Here is a 16,583-nt window from a genome sequence, read left to right as displayed (position 1 = left end):
AAAGGGGTTAAAGATATTCCTGATGCAAGTACTACAAACCCATGACAAAAATTCTAAACAGAGATTTTAAACAACTTGGATTATGTTCAGAACAAAACTCAAAGTGAGCCCTGTTTTCTGACAGCAACCAAGCTGCAGCATCCTCTACCAGCTGATGACACCCAAATTCGTGGACTTTGTAGTAGCAGCAGAGAAGAATATCTTTAATTCCCTTAATCGCACAATGAGAAGTCTAGAAACGTTTGGACTGCAGATCAAGTAGCAAGTACCTCCCCCCCCCAAATAAAAACACAAACACAAACAAGCCCCAGGGCATTTAACCAGCTGAAATAATTACTCAGACTTTGCTTTTAAAGTAAAAAGAAAATAGAACTTGCAAGTATCAGGCCTATCAGTTTGAACACAGATGTTTCCATTAAATACACACAAGTAGAGGCTCTGAGAGGTTACTAGAATGAATGAATGAATGAATGAATGAATGAATGAATGAATGAATGAATGAATGGAGTTTATTTAGCAAATCAACATGCAAGCTTAGTGCATGATCAGGGGAAAGGAAGGAGACTGTTTGTATTGGGTGCTGGGTAGTTAGTTTGACCACCTTCTCCTCCTCCTATTGACCAGTTAACTAAAGCATGGGAAAGGTGAACCCTCCTTTCTCATATAAATTGTTGACTGATTTTGTTTAGGACACACAGGTTCCAGAAGGTTTTGGGACGAGATAGAGGTAGGACACTCTGCTGAGCATCTCCTCACATCCACCATGTTTGTTTCCTCAAGCCAGACCTTCCCCAGACCTCAGGGTACCCCCTCCTGCCTCTGAAATGCCAGAGAAGGTGCTCTGTGGCCTGGGCTTGACTGCTGGCATCCTGGGTATCATCGCAAGCCCCATCCTCTTTGCCTCGGCCTGCTGGACAAGGGTCTCTTCAAATTGGGAGATGCCGTGATGCACTGCCTGCCTCCAGGCTGAACGCTCAGATGTCAAGGTTTCCCATCTGTTGAGGTCCATTCCTAAGGCCTTCAAATCCTGCTTGCAGATGTCCTTGTATCGCAGCTGGGGTCTCCCTCTGGGGCGATTTCCCTGCACTAATTCTCCATACAGGAGATGTTTTGGAATCTGACCATCAGCCATTTGCACGACATTCCCAAGACACTGGGAAGTCACATGGAAATGGTATAATCCTAATCCTGTCTTTTTATGCATTCTTCCATAAAGTAAGTAAAATTTACAATTTGTGAATTTACTACTTGCGTTTGCTGGATTGGATCTTCATTTCACTTTTTGATTTGTTTTATTTTCATGTGAAATCAAACCTTTCCATCTCAACTGGAGTTATTAAACTGTCATTTATTTCTAGTGACATTTGATACAGGAGCAAACAGCATAAATCTGGGACAAGATGAATTATTTTGAGAGATTTGCAGGTGATAAGGGGGAGGGGGCAGAAGAGAAGACCAACAAACTCCACTCCACGGATCCCTGTCCGAAGGAAGAAGTATGGCTTCAGGATCTGATCTCTTTCTGAATCTGGTTCTAATCCAGATTTTCTGCACCTCGCAGCAGGAGGACAAGAGAGGGAGCAGGGAGATCTCCCTTTGCCACTCTTGTAGCAGCCACAGAGTTTTGCCTTTTTAAAGGTACTGCACCCTTTTCACCCAGACAGAGTAAATGATTGATAAACTGGTTGATCAAATTCATTTTCAAAATGCCCCCCTTACGGGGCAAAAATCCCATTTGGTTTAGGAAAACCAAACGCTGGAGCAAACAACATGGGGGAGGAAGGAGTGACATTAGAAAAGACATTTTGTTCTGTTCTCCCCCATCCACAAATCTCCTCTCCCCACCCTTTTCTCTGGAGGAAGCTCCCACCTGAGTTGGGACCCTTTCTGATTTATGGATGTTCAGCGGGTGACAGCCGGGGATGGTTAGACCAAGACAGGATGGTTGCAAAGGCTTACTGTCCCTGCCTGGCAACGGATGACGAGGAACAATTCAGAGGCTGCGATTGGCTCAGCTCAAAATTCCAGGTGTGGGGGGAGGATCCCCAGCCAGACACTCCAGCCTTCTGCCTCCATCGGGTGTGACAACCAGCCCGGCTGGGAAAGTCCCTGGGGCTGATCCTTCATCCAGGGAGGCAAGGGGTCGAAAGAAAGCAAGGCCAGAGGGGCAGCCAGGCTAGGTTTCTACCATGTCTTCATCCATTCCTTCCATGACCTCATTCAAAGTCTGCATCTTCTCTGTAAGGAAAGAGAGTCCCAGGTGGCAGGAGGGGGTGGGACTGAAAAGAGAGAGAGAGGCGTCTTCTCCTCGGCTTGGGATCCAGAGACAGCCCCGAAGTCTAACCCATGAGTCCTGCAGGAAGAGGAAGGGAGAGAATCAAATCAAATAAAAATCCTACCCACTTGAATATTGAGAGTGGAGACAAGAGAGAAAATGGAAATTTTCCTAAGTAAGTAAGTAAGTAAGTAAGTAAGTAAGTAAGTAAGTAAGGAAGGAAGGAAGGAAGGAAGGAAGGAAGGAAGGAAGGAAGGAAGGAAGGAAGGAAGGAAATAAGGAAATAAGGAAATAAGGAAATAAGTAAGTAAGTAAGTAAGTAAGTAAGTAAGTAAGTAAGTAAGTAAGTAAGTAAGTAAGTAAGTAAGTAAGTAAGTAAGTAAGTAAGGAAGGAAGGAAGGAAGGAAGGAAGGAAGGAAGGAAGGAAGGAAGGAAGGAAGAAAGAAAGAAAGAAAGAAAGAAAGAAAGAAAGAAAAAGGAAGGAAGGAAGGAAGGAAGGAAGGAAGGAAGGAAGGAAGGAAGAAAGGAAGGAAGAAAGGAAGAAAGAAAGAAAGAAAGAAAGAAAGAAAGAAAGAAAGAAAGAAAGAAAGAAAGAAAGAAAGAAAGATTAGGATGGCCTCAGGATTCTCTGCCTTGAACGCCTATATTCCAAATTGTCGTTTTCGGGACAATTAATCTATTAACCAAAGTGACTCTAAGGCCAAAAGTTAGGCTGAGGCCCAGCCTCCGGAGGAGGGGAAAAGCTCCACGGTGGATGAAAAGACAGCATCAGCTCTCCCGTGAAAATAAAAACACACTTAACCATTTATTATTCTGATCTGTCTTGAGCCCTTGCATGTATTGCAGAAACAGGCCACAGAAACAAAATTAATGGAATTAATGATACATCGATGCCACGGGACTCCCTTTTGATGTTCTCTGCCTAGCTCAGTTTCCCTTCATCCTTTCTGGACCAGGTGAGTAACTAGACAGTTAAAGGGTGGACTGAGTCGGTCACGGGGGTGGGTGGGTGGGTGCTCAAAGTGCACCAGAGGAGGGAGGAGACGTGGGGAGACTGGAAGGGAGGCCAAAACACCCTCCACGATGAGAAACTCTGCTGCCCATCCACGGCTATGCTGTGGCATGAAACCTGAGTGCCTGTGTAGAGAATTGGGGGGGGGGAGAGAGAACGCACTGGCCCCAATTCTGTCAAGGTTTTGATCTGGTGTAATTGAGATGATGTGTGCCATAGTGGGGAATTGGCTTCACAGACTCCCAAGGAAAAAAATCCCAGTGAGGCACCCTGTCCGGTAGCTTTCTTGGGGAAATTTTGCTCACCCCGTTTTTGACTCGGAAAGGCTGGAAAGGATGGACAGAGGATACTGCGGTGGGGGGGGGACCCCTAGCATCCAGAAGGAAAGGTTTTAATGTGGAAGAGCAAAGAGAAACATTACCTGCAGGCTGAGGAATGGCTTGACCTGGAAAAAAAGAGGACGGAATAGAAAAGTTCAAAAAGTATGTTAAACTACAGCCCCCCCTTGCTTCCCCACCCTTCAGGCCCCAGAGCAAATCAGCGCAACCACTAAAACCCTTCCACAGCTTTCCAGGGAGACTGAAGGGGCCCTTAAGGAAGTTCAGCTCCTGAGTCCAAAGTATTGCCGGACTACAGCTCCCATCTGCCTGAGGCAGAGGATGGAAGAAGGGAGGGATGTGGCCCCCTCCTTCCCTGTGGGGCTTCTGGGCCTGACCTGGTGGCAAATGGACTCAGGCCATGTCAACGTCATGTGGAGGGGGTGCCCCATTTCAGGTGCTCTCCAGGTACCCTGACCCCCACCCTCCCTCCCTCTCTGGGCCAGGCCTTCCCCTCACCTTTCTTGCTCTTCAGGTAGAAAGAGATGCCGGCAGCTGCAAAGACCACCCCCATCACGATGCCCACAACCCCCGTCCACATCTTGCTCCGGGCGGATTTCGACTGGGCTTCTGCGGAAACAAGAGGGACCCAAAACAGACCATGAAGGTTTCTGGAGGACAGAGAAGACGGTTGAGTGACAGCTGCTCCTTTTGGGGGGGAGGGGCCACACTCTGTTGCAGATGATGGGGAAGTCGGGATGGTGTGCCAGACAGGGTGAGAGGGATGTGGGTTTGTACTTCAGGTCCTCTCTTACCCCACCGGACGGTGACGGGCTCCGGGAAGCTGGCGTGCTCCACCTGGCAGGCGTAGACGTCTCCCCGCTCCGGCTGGGCCTCCAGCATCACCGCCATCTGGAAGGTCCAGTCCCCGTTCCGGATCAGGTCCGTGGTGAACACTCGGCCCTCGTCTTCCTCCTTCCCGTTTCGGAACCAGGTGACTTTGATCTTCGAGGGGAAGAATTTGTCCACGGTGCAAATCAGCAAAATGTTTTCGCCCAAAGAGCTCTCTGAGGGGTCGATCTTCACCGTGGGTTGAACTGGAGAGAAACCGGGAGGGGGAAAAAGAGAATAAAAAGGGTACCACGGAATGATGTTTTAGCCCCAAAGCTCTTTGGCAGCTCTGCAGTCCGGATATCACAGCCTTGAGGGCCTCTTTCTTATTTATCCCAGTCTCTCTTAATGGAAATTAAGGGTTTTTTTTAACCTTCACTATTTATGTTTATGTTGGTTGATTGTTATCATTGACATGCAAGGGAGATCTTCAAAAGGTATACCAACCAGGAAGGGTTAATCCTTATCATCATCACCATCCTCACGTGATGAAGTCAATTCTGACCACAATATGTGAGGATGACAGCATTTTCTAGGTACAGAGTACAGAGAAGTGGTTTCCCCCTCCCTTTTTCTGGGGGCATTAAATTATATTATATTAAATTATATTAAATTAAGTAGTATTAAATTAAATTAAAATAATTCCTTTTACACTGCCCATAGTAACAGTTTGCTCAGTGTGGGTGTGTGTGTGTTTAAGTTGAATAAATAAATGAATAGATAAATAAATGAAATGTCACATCTGTGGAACGGGGTCAGCAAGGAAGGAGCTCCTCTCCCGACTTATTTCCCTTCCCTCACCCGGAGGGAGCCGCTGGTGGGCCCCACAGCTCTAAGGACGGCAGGCGCCCCCTTTCCTGCCCCATTCACGCTCCCTCCTGCCCCTCTTGCCCTCCAGCCAGGCACCCGCTTACTCTTCCTCCCCGAGGCGAAGCTCTCCGCAGGACCGTAGTTGTGGCGGCAGAAGGACCCCACGTTCCTCTGTGTGTCGTCCAGGATCTCCTTCCGGCTGTTGAAGTACCGGGCGTCGAACTCCCCGAGCGGCGTGACGGCCTCGTATTCACCCCGCTCGCTGTCGAAGCGCAAGTACTCCTGCCGGTCGTAGAAGTAGCGCAGAAGGAAGCGCAGCCGCGGAGGAGGAGGAGGAGGAGAAGATGGCCCCGATCCGGCCTCGCTCCCGTTGGACTCAAAGTAGCACTCGTGGGTTCCCTGGTACAAGAAATGTGCTGGTGTGTGTGTGTGTGTGTGTGAGGAAACAAGAGGAAACTGGGACTTGTAGTCAAACAAAAATGGAGTTTGTTCGGTTCTATGGAAGATGAATTTAAAAGCTATGGAATGTTCTCATGAGACTGTTGGGGAGAGTTGCTTTGCCCTGGCACTGAGCTAAGGATGCAAGGCCCGAAGGGGCCCAGAAGGAGACCAAACACAGCATGCCGCTTCATTGGGGGAAAGAGAAGCCACCTGGCTTTGGGATCTGGGCGATGAACTGCGTTACACCCGCTTGGCCTTAACTGGTTAACTCCTAAAGGGTGCCAGAAAGAGGGAGGTCTGGAGATGTGTCGAAAAAGGGTTGTTCATCTATGTGATGAAGTTCGTGGTTGGTCTGTGAAGGTCGTGGAAGGTGAGAGGTTTTTTCTTGTGAAGGGGGGGGAGAAATAGCCAAGCTCTAGATGCTAACATGTAGAGAGAGCAAAAATGATTACTTAGCTTAGTTTTTATTTGACTTGGAAATAGTAAGCTTATTTTAAACATAAGGGATGGATATGCCTAATTGCTTAAGCCTATTTAATGCAACAACTATATTCTAATGAAACTACTTTATTTTCTTAATAAAAACAAATATAATTCTTCAACAGAGGAGTGGTCTCTTGGACTGCAGGATTACACCTAAATCCAGTGAGGATTTGAGAAAGTCACTAAGTTGTTACTGAGAATTGAAAGGTCCTACCTGGCAAGGCTGTTGTGCTATTTAAATACGCACACAGTCAATGGTTTATGGCTTTGAAAGCAAGCAAAGGTTTCATTTTAGGGTCGGGCTGGTCCATGGGGCTTGTCCTATGCGCTTCTGAAGGGTTTCGTCATCCTGGTTTCTTCGCATGAAGAAAGAGTGGTGCTCTGTGTCTGCGCAGGTCATGCTTGGGGGGGGGGGAATCCCAGAGATTAAGTCTCTTAAGACTCCTTCCTGTGCCCCTCCCCCACACACACCCAAGGGGGGCAGAAGGAGGGGATGGCGAAGGAAAGGGGAAATGGCAAACTTGGTGCAGGAAATACCACCAGCTGGTGTGGGGGGGTCTCATTCACACCTATCCCCGTTGGTCCCATCACACGGCAGGCAATACGAATCAGCCCAGAGTCCATTTGTCCCCCCCCCTTGTCCCAATCTTGACCAGAGATCCTCCTGCTTTTTGAAAGGGAGCCTCCTTTCGCTTGGGTCCGAAGCGTGGGATCGCTTGGAACTGAACCGGTGCAGACGGACCAGCCCAGGGAGATCACACCCGCCCGCCCAAAGGGGGGGTCTCTCACAACGCACATTTCCTCTCATATCTTGGCCCACAAGACTTGCATGCACACAAAGCAGCGCAGGCTTACAAGAATCTATGCCTCTTTCCCAGACACTACTTCCGTCTTTTAACAGCTCTGTCAAGGATAATTTCCACACTGAAGCAGAACAAGGCCTGTTGATAATCAGCAGCCATATTTTACGGGTGTGCAAAATACTGAATCATGCATTCTGGGATGATGCAATGTCCCACACTGATTGGATGTATGTAAATATGCATCTGTGTGGACCTGTGGAGAACATGTAGGATCTCTTCTAACAATGAATGTCACGCTGTCATCCTGCCGGTTTGTACTTCTAAACTTCTGTATATACTTTAAATATACTTGGTGTTGGAAGAAGCTGTCTTTGTGTGCGTGAATCAACTGGACTACTGGACTGCCTGGACTGGGGCAAAAACTCTGTTAACTTACACCAACAAGCTCTCCTCGTGAGGAAATCTGATGGAGTAAGAAGGGGAGCGTGTCTCCCAGAGTCCCCCCCAAAAAGCTAATGATAACTAGATAAGGAACTTGCAGAAAGAAGAGGACTCCCTTCCTTACACCACCCAGACCCAAATGCCTCGGTGAGACGACCCTGTGAATGAATGTGAATGGATTCGCAGTCTCGCCTGAGGCAGGCTGTAGCACGGGCAGTTTGGGGATATAATGCAAAATCTTGACCAAATAATACCCCTCTTCTGGGGAAAAAACGATATCAACATAAATGTCATTCAAGTCTACACTCCAACTACAGATGTTGAACAAGAGAAAACAGAAAGCTTTTATTCAAGAATCCAGGAAGGAATTGATCACGTACCAGTTTTTATGTTATGTGTTGTCAGGTCAGAACAGACTTAGAGCAACCTCAATACAACTCTCAAGAGAAATGAGATATTTAAGACATGTTTTTACAAGCTTCACACCCCCAGTGAGTTATGATATTCATATGTTACTGAAAAGCAAGTGGAAGGAACCAAGCAGAACCAAACATTGTTGGAGAATTTGGCCCTGGAATCAGAAACAATCCAACTCAAAGTTCTATGAAACCAACCATATATTGCAAATACTTGTTTCCAGCAACCAAACAGATGACTGTACACATGGATATCATCAGATTGCCAATATAAAAATTAAATAGACTGGTTATTTGGAAATAGAGAAGCTGTATCCTCTCTGGCAAAACAAGACTAGGAACAGATTGTACTCATAATGAACGGTTCATATTTATCATTAGAGTACAGATTAAAAAAACACTAATAGAATCCTAGTACCAAATTATGGTTATCACAACATAACCATTCTGATGAATTTAAAGTCCAGATAAAGAACAGATTTGAATTACTAAAATAATTCACTGATTCCAAGTCTGGAAGAGATTTCTTTTCCCCTGTTTTATCGCCAAAAGGCAATATGATTTTAATGCAACGTCAAAAGATTTTCTAATCTTTCCTTCCTTTTACACCAGCAAATAATTTTTTTCTATTTACGAGGGGGTGATAAGTATTGAGCCTTACCCAAAAAGGAAGCTGTAAATTGCAGGGTGTATTGGCCAATTTGTCTGTATTCAATGGTGCAAAAATCAGCTACCTATGATTTTAACTAATCTTTCATGTTCAGGTCCAAAGTGAACATGGCAGCACCTCCACAAAAGTTCAGTGTGGAAGAGCACAGGACCATAATCAAGTTCCTGTTTCTCTAAGGGAAAGGTGCAAAGCAGATCCATGATGAAATGTCACAAACTATGGGGGACAGTGGCTGGGGACATATGCAACAGTTAAACGTTGGGGTGTCAATTTTTAAACTGGCCATTTCAGTGTTGAAAATGAGAAACCCAGGGGAAGGCCTGTTTCTGTCTCTGTGCCTGCAAAGGTGAAAGCCATACATGACATGGTCATGGAGGACTGCTGAATATCAGCCAAAAGTATTGCTATACATAAGAGAATATCATGTGAGAGAGTTGGTGCCATTATCCACAACAACTTGGAAATGAGAAAGCTGGCAGCAAATTTGGATCCCCAAACTTTTGACAACCGAACAAAAGAGGAAACGTGTGGAGTCATCAGTGGCTGTTTTGGAACATTTAGCAAGAAATGAGTCAGATTTCCTGAGCAAACTGGTAACTGGTGATGAGACATGGATCTCATGATCCTCAGACTAAGGAACCGTCTAAGGAATGGAGGCCCAGGGGTTCCCCCAGGCCAAAGAAGTTCCAAGTGCAAAGGTTGGTGCAGAAGCAAATGGCAACAGTTTTTTGGGATAAGATGGGAGTCCTGCTGGTGGACTACCCCCAATGGGGTTCAACCATCAATGCAAAATATTACTGAGCTTTATTGACCAAGCTGAGACAAAAGATCAAGGGAAAACCTTGAAGAAAGCTCTCCAAAGGTGTCATCCTGTTTCATGACAATGCCTCGTCACACACTGCAGGTGAAACAATGGCAAAACTGACCTCCTTAGGCTTTCAAGTGATGCCCCATCCACCCTATTCTCCCGACCGACCGGGCTCCTTCTGACAATTATCTGTTCCCCAAACTCAAAAAACACCTAAAGGGACTATGATTTGGGAGTGTTCTGGAGGCAACTAATGCTGCAAATGAGTGGTTACACCAGCAGTCAGAAGAATTGTATTTGCAGGGACGTAAGAAGCTGCAGGACAGATGTTGCAAGTGCATTGACTTCCTGGGGGGAATATGTAGAATAATGTGGCAGTTTACAGCTTCCTAGCTCAATTTTTTCTCGAAAAGGCCCAAGACTTATCATCACCACCTCCTATTCATTTATATTTTTGTTGCTTTCAGCGAATAAAAATTCGCTGTAGAAGTTTCAGGTTTATGCCACTTGTCTTGGCTGACGCTCCCGATGGGGCGGAGGGGTCAGGTTTGCCTGGCATGGGGCTGGTCGGAGCAGGGGACTTTTTCTTCCATGGACTCCTCTGGGTCCCCGGGTGGGGGTGATGGAAGAGGCCTTCTCGGGGGGGGGGGGGCGCTCCCTCCGCCGCCGCCGCCGCTGAGCCTCGGAGGAGAGGGGGAGGCCCGGGCCAAAAGCCCCGCTCCCGGCCTCCCCTCCTCCGCGCGCCCTTCGCCCACCGCCTCCCCGGTCCTTTGGTCCCCCACCCTAAATCCGAGGGTTCTTGACGGGAGAAAGACGCCCCCGTGACGCTTGCCTGCTACCCCCCTCCCCGTCCTGACCTACCTGCCCGACCTACCTTTAAGTTCCCACCTTCTGGGGATGGAGGTTGGTGGTCCTGTGCATGGTTTCCACACACGCTCCGCAGCTCTCACCCTTCCCACACACACACACACACACACGAAAGCGTTTACCTGGAGGCTCCGCCGCGCTCTCCGCTACTGGGGGAGCGCTCAGGACGACCAATCCCATCATCCCCACCACGAGCAGGATCCCAAAGCCCATCTCCAGGCGCGATCCCTCCTCCTCCTCGATGCAGACGGCAAAGAAGCGAAAGCCCCCCTCGACATTCCCCCCCCCCAAAGATCTGACGCCAAAGTCTTGGGCTCCGTCCCCGAAGGGGGCGAGAACGCTTGGCCGTCCAAGCACCGCCCCCTCCGCCCTAGGGACCAATCAGCCCTGAGAGCCAGGCAAACGTCACCAGTCGCCAGGCAGGGAAGCCCAGAGAGCGTCCCGATGGGCCAGAGATGAGCGGAGGAGCTCGCCCGCTGATGCCCGAGGGCGGGGCAGATCTGCCTGGCAACCGGCTGGTCAGCGCCAGAGCCTTTTTTCTATTGGGCCAGTCCACCGAGGGGGATTCCTCCTCCCCGCGCGGCTCTTAACCCCCGAGCACTATCCTCCCCCGGGCATTTGGCGCCTGCGGAGCCGGACCCCCCTCGGACCCCTTCCTCGCCCCGTCGGGCTCCGGATCCTGGTTTCTCGTTCGCCCGCCATCCTGCCCACATCTCGGGGCCCCGGAAGATCCTCGATGGCGCCCCCTGCTCTCCCGTCGGTCCGGCAAGCCCCTCGCCTGCGCCTCCTGCTCGCCCTCCTGGCCCTGCCGCTCGCCCAGTCGGTGGAAGGTGAGGGGGGAGGGGGGAGCAATTGGGGGGGAACTTGGGGTGAGAAGAGGAAAGGGGAGACCGGGGTCGGAGGGGGCGGGAATGGACGGGGAGGAAGAGGAGAAGAAAAAGCGAGAGGATTGGAAGGAAGGGAGGGGACAGCCCCCCCGCCGCCCCCGCCCTCTCTCTTCCCCCCCCCCCGACATCCCCGACCTCTTGGGCTCCTCTTTCGCCACCTGCTTCCCGACCCCTTTCCATTCGCGGGCGGGGGTGCCCCCGAGCTGCCCCCTTAGGAGGAAGCCCCGCTGACCCCGAGGGGGACTTCCTTCTGAGTAGACCGGTGGGAAGGAGGCTCTCGGGGCGCCGCAGCTGACTCTGGCCTGAGGGAAGGATTGGGGAGGAAAGAGGTGCCCCTCCCTGCCTTGCCCACAACAGCCCGGCCAGGTGGGCCAGGCCCAGCCGAAGGGGGAGGTCGGTCTCGAAGAGGGGGGTTGCCCTCTTCTCCCTTTGCGCGCACGTGCACACACACACACACACACACACACACACACACGGGCGTCCCTCAGCCCAGAGATCTTTGGCTTGCCTTTCCGGTGGTGGACTGAGGGTGTCTGGAAGGGTGGCCAGAAGGCCAGATCATTCTCTCTCTCTCTCTGTGTTTATTATTTCTGATTTTTTCCTCTCCCCCCCCCCTCTCCAGTGGAGGACACTTTCATGGGGCTGGACTTCTTCCATGAGAGCCTCCCTTCAGGGGGAGAGGGCGGGGAGGACCTGCTGTCCTTCAATCAGGAGGAGATCCTCCACGTGGATTGGGCCCAGAAGGAGAACATCTGGAGGCTGCCAGAGATCGGGAGGAGCAGCTCTTACGAGACTCAAGGGGCCCTGGGCAACATCGCCATCATGAAGAACAACCTGGAGATCACGAGGAAGCGCAGCAACTGGACCAGCGCCCAGAACGGTAGCAAGAAAGGAGGATCCTTCTCCCCCCCCTTTGGCTGGACACAGCCCTCCCCCCCACTGGAAAATCCCCCCCCCCATTCCTCACATGCCTCAGAGACACCCATCCAAAGGACAGGGATCTGTTGACTTGACAGACACCTGCTGCTCCCTTCGGACACTTGCTGAAAATTGAGCCCCAGGGAATATCAGCCTTGCGAAGACCTCCAGGGAGACGCCTTTGGGGGGGGAGGGGAAGGGGCAGCTGCCAATTGTGTCCAGGGACCGGGAGGATTATTGGGGGTGATGGGGAGGGGGGGAGGAATCAAGGCTAAGGATTCTCCATGAAGAAAGTCACTGACGTTCTCCATCTTCTTCCCAGTTCCCCCTTCGGCCACTCTGTACCCCGAAGACCCCGTGGAACTGGGGGACCCCAACGTGCTCATCTGCTTCGTGGACAAGTTCTCCCCCCCAGTGCTGAACATCACCTGGCTGAAGAACGGGCAGGTGGTCTCCCAGGGCGTGCAGGAGACGGGCTTCCTCTCCAGCGTGGACTGGACTTTCCGCAAGTTCTCCTACCTGGCCTTCGTCCCACAAGAGGGGGATGTCTACGCCTGCCAGGTGGATCACTGGGGCCTCCCGGAGACCCTGACCCGCGTCTGGTGTAAGCAGGATTGGGGCCCCTCTTGATTCTGTCCTGGAAAGTTCCAGCCATTTCTTGCCTATCAGGCATGCTTGCGTTATGACAAGATTTTGTTCTGTTGTGCCCGAGGGATCTGTAACTCTGCCCACACCCCAGATCTTGCTCTCTCGGGCAGGCTATGAATGCTTTAAATAAATAGAAGACAGAGCTATGTAGACCTTATTCCACTGTCTTAGCTTTGTTGAGGTATTGCTGTTCATCATCATCATTTTCAAGTTTATCTTCAGGTCTAGTGACTTACCTCTATTTTAAAAATAATTGGGTCACGTAAAGGTAGTGATCTTCAGAAGTACCCAAATTAGACCCAATCCATATCTCTGGTCTGGTGTGGTGAACGCACAGTCCTGTTCTGGGCATGTGTGGCACATGGTTTATAGAGTATTTCCTGGAAGAATGTGATGAAGAGCCTTTCATGGGCAGAAAGAAGGAGAAAAATGATGTCCAAGACTGGTGGGGCAAATGTTCTCTAGATCAATTCCTGCTGGAGGGAGTCACACAACTCCTGCCTTCTCTCCCCCAGTACCTCCCCCCCCCCGCCACTAGCAAGAGAACTGCAAGATGAATTGGTCGTTGCCATATTTTACCCTTTTTCCCCCTCCCTCCAGATGCAAAAGAGCCGACCCCCGTTAAAGAGACGCCAGAGAACATACTCTGTGGCCTGGGCTTGGCCATTGGCATTCTGGGCATCGTGGTTGGCACCGTCTTCTTCTTCAAAGCCCTGAGGATGAACCACCACCATCCGAGAAGCAGGGCTGGCTTGTGAGTCGAATCCCTTTAAAAAATCCTGTTTCTAATTCCGGAATTCAGGAAGTGACCACACAAGGTGGACGGAGTGCCAGGGAAGGGGGGGACTGTGACATAGGACGGAGGGTTGGTTGGTGGGCCTGATTCTGCCCAGAGAAGGCTGGGGCTGTAGTGATAACAGTTGCACTCCGGAATGGAAAGCCTGAGTTCTAATCCTGGCTAGGCTGCTTTGTGTTCCAGGGAAGAGGAGAGACAAGACCCGGGTCTCCTCCTCAGGAAGGTGAGAACGAAAGGCAGGCCAGGAAGAGACTCGAATGAGAGACCCTGAGAGCATCCTCAGTCGAGGAAGAGGAGGCGCAGGAAGGAAGGAGAAGGCAGGGGCTTTAACAGGGGACAGGAGGGCCTTTCCTGACTCCTAAAACTGCCTGATTTGGGTTATCGTGACCTGGAGAGGAGCTTAGAGGCAGCACTGGGCGGACGCCAGGAGAAGCATCCTCCTCCTAACAGGTCCCTCTTCTTCCTTTCCAGGTGATCGGGAAACGGAGAGACACCCCTTTTCTGAAGGCCACCCCAGGGAGATCCTTGTGGGTCAGAACCCCCTGCTCTGAATCAGCCTCAAGAACCCAGCGGTGTCTCCCCCACAGCTTTTCCCTGCCGCTTGTTCTGCTTCTTGAGGGGTGAAAGATGGGCCTGGTGGGGCACCCCGGAGGTCCCACCCTCACCCACTGGATGCGCCCTCTCCCCCCAACTGCTCCACTGTCACCTGGTGCTTCTTCTGCCTTGTTTCAAACCCACAACATTCCCCGTTTTTAACAGCAAGGAGCAGAGGAGCTTTTTTGACCCTGTAAAAGTCCTGCTGTGAGAATATTCCCTTCGGGAGAGCCAGGAGGGGCCCCTGAGGGTCACTGAGTCCAACCCCCTTGCCATGGCAAGAATTCAGTGGGGCAGAGCAGACCCACAGCCCCTACCCTGTGCGAATCATGGCTAGAGAAGGCTTAATTCCCAACTTTAAATTATTTTTTATTTTTCCAGTTGCAGGTGATGTAGGAGAGGGACCTTCATTTTGAAGAAAGTGCAAACATCCGACATCCCCAGCCAAAATAGCTACTAACAAAAACTGTCACCCCTGGCCCTTTCCTTCCCCCTAAACGATGACCATATTTTAGCGACAGGATAGCTCACTTCGGCTCCTTGCCCTGTAATGGAAGGAATCCTCAATTATTTGATTCCTGCCTCTGCCCTTCCCTCCGCCAGCCTCCTCAGGAAGGAGATGAGAGGCCCGAGTTACAAAGTCTGCACCAAGTGGGAGAAATAATCTCTTTTCTTCGTGAAATCGGTCCCGTGGGATCTGTGCAATCTCTACGCTGTCTTTCTTACCTGCTTTTTTTGAAATGCTTAAACAATTTTAATAAAGGGTTTTTCCAGATGGACTTTTTTGTTTGTTTGTTCTTCTTCTACCTGTTCTTATGGTTAGCTTCACAAATTTGCTGCTCCAAAAATGATGTTTATTTTTTCTCTTTGATGGCTGCCTTTTCCCCTCATAGCCCACGATGAGACCAGGGAGGCAGGTGGGTGAGGGTGTTTGCACAGGAATGGGGGAGAGCTGACTACCCCATTGACACAGCCTTACATACAACGCCCCCCCGTCATCTCCCCCTTTCCATTTCTCCACCCTCTTCTCTGCCCTCCCTGCACACACTCCCCTTCCCACTACCCCCCCAAAAAAGGTGGAATACATTAGAGTTAGAAGATGAAGCAATGAAACAATTCGTATGGCACATTTTAAAAAAAATTAAGACAAAATCCACAGTCAGTCCAGTTGATTCACCTCAAGCAGCTAAGTTTAGTTGGGGGAGTGTAAGGGAGCCCAAAAGATGACGTCATTCCTGCCTGTCAATCAGAGGACAGAGCAGGAGGGGCGGAGCCAGAATGACAGTTAAGACAGTTGGAAGGGAGACAGTTGGAATGAGACAGGGATAGAGAGAAGAAGGGACCAGAAGATGTGGAGAGAGCGCGAGGGTTTAGGAATAGATAAGAAGGGGTGAAGAAAGGAAACTGGAAGATTGAAACATTTTGAACAAGCAGGAATGAATATATAAACATAATATGAGAAACACCAGTGATTGAATACATGATTTGACATATGCATATCTGACCCAGTTATATATTTGATTCTCCTTATGATTTTGTTCATTAATAAAAGAATATTTGATCAAACCCTTTGATTCCTAAATTATATGATGAGCCCCTGTGCGTGGGAATTGAACTGGTATTAGGATAATACCTGGTGGCAGCGAGAAAGGCGAGTTTACCTTTGCAGAGCCCAAAGAAATAAAGGGCGCAAAGGGGGATCGCCAGGGGGAGGTTTTAGAAATAATCAGAATTAGGAAGGATAGCGTTCCTAAAGTCCGAGCAATTGATCGAAAACGAAGGGCCTCTTTGTTCGTGGGTTGGTTAATCCCAGCTATGCTCCGATCAGCAGGTGCTGGCCGATTTTGCAGGTCTGGCGATCTGCAGGCAGGAAGCGGCTCTCACCTTCCCAGGATGATGGAGACCCTCACCCTTTCCTTGCTCTTTCTGCTCCTTGCAAAGACTCCAGGCAGGTGGGAGGGGGCGGGAGGGGGAGGAAGAGAGAGAGAGAGAGAGGGAGAAGGAGCAGAGATGGAGAGCAAGCACCTTTCCAGCGGGAGAGAGGGAAGCGTCTCCTGGTCGAAATACCTCCCGAGGATTGTGATGTTCACCCCTGTGTCCCTCTTTCTTTTCCTCCACCCAAAGGGCTCAGGCTGGTGACCTTCCCTCTTTCTTTCCCTCTTTCTTTCGCTGCCACCAAGGGATTTCTTTATCCACGCTGGGAAGGACCTTAGTCTTACCCTGGCTGCCAAAACCAGAACTTGTTTATTAAAAGGTATTGGGGTAATTCTGAATCACAGATATTCTTTATTCATTTCATAGAGTCAAAAGCATTGAAATATCAAATATTCTGCCACACCTTCGATCACCTCCTGTTTTACTTACTCACTTTAACCAGCTTACATTTATTTGTTACAGTTCTCACTCTTTCTCTGACTACGTATCTCTCTCTCTCTGCAAACCTCTCTCTCCTCCTCTCTTCTCCTTCACCCTCTCTCTCTCTCTAATTGCCCTAATTGACTCCCAG

The 16,583-nt window shown here is 49.9% G+C and overlaps 3 protein-coding genes across 4 annotated transcripts in view; 2 read left to right on the top strand and 1 right to left on the bottom strand.

Moving 5' to 3' along the window:
* Nucleotides 1–16,583, top strand: part of LOC110070991 (RLA class II histocompatibility antigen, DP alpha-1 chain) — a 195,071-nt gene that overhangs the window by 8,591 nt on the left and 169,897 nt on the right. The gene's annotated exons all lie outside the window — the stretch shown is intronic.
* On the bottom strand, nt 488–10,515 carry LOC110070994 (H-2 class II histocompatibility antigen, E-S beta chain). Its single transcript, XM_072987942.2, has 6 exons — nt 10,357–10,515; nt 5,410–5,721; nt 4,420–4,701; nt 4,124–4,234; nt 3,709–3,732; nt 488–2,353 (listed from the first exon to the last, which is right to left on the bottom strand). Exons 1-6 carry the CDS (start codon nt 10,445–10,447, stop codon nt 2,340–2,342), a joined length of 834 nt encoding a protein of 277 aa, XP_072844043.2. The 5' UTR covers nt 10,448–10,515; the 3' UTR covers nt 488–2,339.
* LOC140703848 (RLA class II histocompatibility antigen, DP alpha-1 chain) lies at nt 10,812–14,856 on the top strand. 2 transcript variants are annotated; one of them, XM_078387351.1, is made up of 5 exons: nt 10,812–11,064; nt 11,744–12,001; nt 12,362–12,643; nt 13,288–13,441; nt 14,459–14,856. In XM_078387351.1, exons 1-5 carry the CDS (start codon nt 10,971–10,973, stop codon nt 14,466–14,468), a joined length of 798 nt encoding a protein of 265 aa, XP_078243477.1. In that variant the 5' UTR covers nt 10,812–10,970; the 3' UTR covers nt 14,469–14,856. The 2 variants fall into 2 exon arrangements, with proteins under 2 accessions (XP_078243477.1, XP_072844054.2); XM_072987953.2 differs by having other exon boundaries at nt 10,815–11,064; nt 13,955–14,856.

This window comes from Pogona vitticeps, chromosome 2 (assembly GCF_051106095.1).
Source record: "Pogona vitticeps strain Pit_001003342236 chromosome 2, PviZW2.1, whole genome shotgun sequence".
In the NCBI taxonomy this organism is placed as follows: domain Eukaryota; kingdom Metazoa; phylum Chordata; class Lepidosauria; order Squamata; family Agamidae; genus Pogona; species Pogona vitticeps.
This window is presented reverse-complemented; position numbering and strand designations above follow the sequence as displayed.

What these genes read in the sequence shown, in the direction of transcription:
- LOC140703848 (XM_078387351.1), top strand. Translation starts at nt 10,971, where the DNA reads ATGGCGCCCCCTGCTCTCCCGTCGGTCCGGCAAGCCCCTCGCCTGCGC. An exon ending in GCTCGCCCAGTCGGTGGAAG is followed by an intron (nt 11,065 to 11,743) that starts GTGAGGGGGGAG and finishes CCCCCTCTCCAG; the next exon opens with TGGAGGACACTTTCATGGGG. An exon ending in CTGGACCAGCGCCCAGAACG is followed by an intron (nt 12,002 to 12,361) that starts GTAGCAAGAAAG and finishes TCTTCTTCCCAG; the next exon opens with TTCCCCCTTCGGCCACTCTG.
- LOC110070994 (XM_072987942.2), bottom strand. Translation starts at nt 10,447, where the DNA reads ATGGGCTTTGGGATCCTGCTCGTGGTGGGGATGATGGGATTGGTCGTC. An exon ending in GCCCGTCACCGTCCGGTGGG is followed by an intron (nt 4,235 to 4,419) that starts GTAAGAGAGGAC and finishes TTGTTTCCGCAG; the next exon opens with AAGCCCAGTCGAAATCCGCC. An exon ending in CTACCTGAAGAGCAAGAAAG is followed by an intron (nt 3,733 to 4,123) that starts GTGAGGGGAAGG and finishes CTTTTTTTCCAG; the next exon opens with GTCAAGCCATTCCTCAGCCT.